General features: G+C 35.7%; 1 protein-coding gene across 1 annotated transcript; it reads right to left on the bottom strand.

Moving 5' to 3' along the window:
- Positions 1–384: 384 nt before the first annotated feature.
- Positions 385–1,744, bottom strand: LOC121372590 (forkhead box protein G1-like). Its single transcript, XM_041498996.1, has one exon. The coding sequence runs from the start codon at positions 1,671–1,673 to the stop codon at positions 462–464; it is 1,212 nt and encodes a 403-aa protein (XP_041354930.1). The 5' UTR covers positions 1,674–1,744; the 3' UTR covers positions 385–461.
- Positions 1,745–3,707: the final 1,963 nt, after the last annotated feature.

The following is a 3,707-nucleotide window of genomic DNA, read 5'->3' as shown; positions in this document are numbered from 1 at the left end:
CTCTAATACCATAAAGTACATTATGAACATATTTTATCAATATTAGCCATTATTGTGTTGAACGCACACACACACAATTACTTCTGAAAATTCTGAATATTAATTATATTTTATACCACACGAGTATTGTAGAAATTTCTTTTTAATTCGTAGTGTAGAAAATACAATTGGTTTTCGTGATAACTGTTGTTTTCAAACACGTCCTTTTTTCTTATTTGTAACAACATCGACAGTTTCGAGTATACATAATAAATATAGCATTTAGATAACTTAATATCTTAGCTTTTTGCGCTCTCTCTCTCTCTCTCTCTCTCTCTCTCTCTCTCTCTCTCTCTCTCTCTCTCTCTCTCTCTCTCTGTGTGTCTCTGTCTCGTTTCTGTTTAAAAACAAAATGTAAAATAGCACTGACAGATATAGTATAAACATACTAGATTTAATCTGTATTTGTGCGAGTTTTACCTCTAGCCACTGTGCTCACTAACAACGGGTGAGAAGGACGACGAAGTTGAACCGACAAGTCCACCGGGATATATTTTTGGCATTCTTGTGTTTGGATCGTACACAGTCATGCCACTAGGCTGAACCATTGCACCTGCTGCCAAATTCTGATACAATTGTAGTCCTTTGAATTGAGGGTCGAAACTTTGAAATCCCTGCAGGAAGAACGACGCCCTCAACGCTGCCAGTGACGCCCCTTGTCGACTGTATAGTACCGGCGGAGGCTGGCACCCAGGTACCCGGATGGCCGAGTCGGGAGACTTGGATGTAGCTGATAAAATTTTGTCCATCGAAAAATTTACACCATTGTGCAACATTGCTTCTGCACCGTTTGAAATTGGAATGGGTAACGTGTATGGCGAGTAGGGCAGAGGTCTGTTGCAGTAAGGCAACCCTGGGAGGGACAACAACGGGGTGCACGCGGCGTATGGGTGGAATCTGTCTGATGGGAATGGAAATCCGGGCGGGCTGAAATGGGGGAATCCTGCCCGTTTGAGAGCCGCGAGTCTGCTTCTTGACGCCAGCGTGGAGCGGCGGCGGAGTTTTCCCGTTGTCCCGCCAATGAAGACATCGTCGCATGAAGGGTCCAACATCCAGTAATTTCCCTTCCCAGGGTCGTCGTAATGTCTTGGCACTTTAACAAAGCACTTGTTCAGGCTTAGATTATGTCTGATAGAATTTTGCCAGCCTTGTTTGTTGTCTTTGTAATAAGGGAAATTCTTCATGATGAACTCGTAGATCTGGCTAAGTGTCAGTCTCTTTTCGGGACTGCTTCGAATCGCCATCATTATCAAAGCGTTGTACGAGAACGGCGGCTTTTCGGGTTTCTTCTCTTCACCTTCTTCTTTCCCACCATCATTGTCACGTTGTTGTTCAGTTTCGGTTTTGTGATTACACGCTTCGTCGTCAATACTTTTATCATCAGTTTCGATATCTTCCAAATAACTTTCGTCACTCGGAGAAACCAAGTCAGTTTCTTCGCATTCCTGTTTCTCTGAAGGTAAATTGATTTGTTTATCACGTACAATTGTCAAGTCGTTTAGAACAGCTTCCTTTGCATCTTCATCACCATCACTGTCAATGTCTTTGCCTAACATTCGACGAATACTGAATGGATGCAATGCCATTTTTTGTAACTTTGTTCTCTCTTCTAACTGTACCATGTCGCAGTGCATACAAGAAAATTCTAATCTTGGAACTTATTTTTGGATCACTGTCTTGAATAGTGTCTGTTAACGTCCTTTCACTTTAAAACCTCTAGGGAGTCTGCTTAAAGATGTTTCGTTATCGTCATACATCACAGCTAATCTTAACCTTTCTCAACCGCCTGCCCGCCGCTGCCTGTCGCTCTCATCCAATCAGAATGTTCGTCCATCGATAGCTCCGCCCAGTCGTTTACTGCCGTCTTGTAACTGGCGGAAACTGTCGACTTCCAGTGACACTCAGTTTCTGTGAGCTACTATCAGTTCATGCCGCGCTAATCGGAAATGAATTGACATTATTGTCACATTATTCCCAATTCTAATAATAAACTAATAGCTGTAGAAAGGACGCACCTCTGTCAACTGTGTATTAAATAGTGTAATAAATTTTTACATCTATTCGTGTTCTTTTTCAGTTTGCCATTCAAAGGCTTAAAAATAACTGAAAAAGAAGCACATAATATGAATTTGATTGATTAATTATTGACGTACCAACTCGACATCGTTTAACGGAAGAAAGATGGAAATTCGTGATATGTTTCACGTGTAATTAGTCCGTATTTAATAAGCAACATAATCATATTTAGATTTACAAAACAGAAGGTATAAAAATGTCAGTGGAATGGAATATTCTCTGCGGGGTCACATGATTGACTCTTTAACTTCCAGAACAATTACCTCATAAAAATTAAATTATTTAAATACAATTATTGACGATTTAAATTGTAACAGAAATGATAGTTTGTGTCCACATTGTTATTATGACACTTTATTGACGATTTAAATTGTAACAGAAATGATAGTTTGTGTCCACATTGTTATTATGACACTTTATTGACGATTTAAATTGTAACAGAAATGATAGTTTGTGTCCACATTGTTATTATGACACTTTATTGACGATTTAAATTGTAACAGAAATGATAGTTTGTGTCCACATTGTTATTATGACACTTTATTCACTGAAGCGTCTAAAATAATAAAATAAATAAATAAATAATAATAAATAAATAAGTGAATAAATAAATAATAATAAATAAATAATTAAATAAATAAATAAATAATAATAAATACACACATACATGTTTTTTTAGATATAGTTTTGCAAACACAGACTCATTTATTAATATTGTTTAACTCTTGTTTTTTAATTTGTACACAAGGTGATACGTGTAAATAAAGAATTTGTCTGTCTGTCTGTTAAGTTACTGATGCAACTGTAGGCCTATTTATTTAAGTTAATTCTCGTGTTTATAATTAAATTAAGGCTCAACCACGCTGAAATGGACACACGTTAGGCAACTTTCCGGGACTAGCGTTGCATTCTGGCTAACAGGTATACGTTTCATACACAACTCAATAACATTCTAAGATAGTATTGCAAGCAAAACGTATCTTTTTAAAAATCGTATTCCTGGGGAAAATTTCAGATCCATCACCGAAGCAGATTTCTTAAATTAACTATCAAACCCACTGATATTTACTTATATTCCTGACTGTATTTTATGTGTAACCTACAATGGTTGGAGGTTTTAAGCATGTATAATACCTAAATTATTATCCAGCTATTACATCTAAATTTTTGGTTTATTACGTGAAAATATGTCTAAAGCGATATTATTATGCTAAAAAAATATGTTTTTGCATTCCAAGTGAATTTAATGTTTATATGTGATGCATTCCTACAATCTGTAATGCAGTATATTAATTACACAGTTATATGGAAGTATATAGCTATAACAAATAATCAACTCACTAGTGATGGGGAACAAATCATCAACTCACGTGGAAAAATTGGTTATGCTGTTAATAAATACTTAAAGTGCACTTTACTAACAGTACTCAATGATTATTTATTTAAAACAAAAGGTTACACAAAAGCAAAATATGTGTTTTGTAATATTTTTCTTCAGATCATTTTTTTTTTTTTTTTTATAAAACATCAGGTTTATTTAAAACATAATTCACCAACCTAAAAATTTGTCAAAGTGACAATAAATATTAAAT

This window comes from Gigantopelta aegis, chromosome 4, assembly GCF_016097555.1.
Source record: "Gigantopelta aegis isolate Gae_Host chromosome 4, Gae_host_genome, whole genome shotgun sequence".
NCBI classification, from domain to species: Eukaryota; Metazoa; Mollusca; class Gastropoda; order Neomphalida; family Peltospiridae; genus Gigantopelta; species Gigantopelta aegis.
This window is presented reverse-complemented; position numbering and strand designations above follow the sequence as displayed.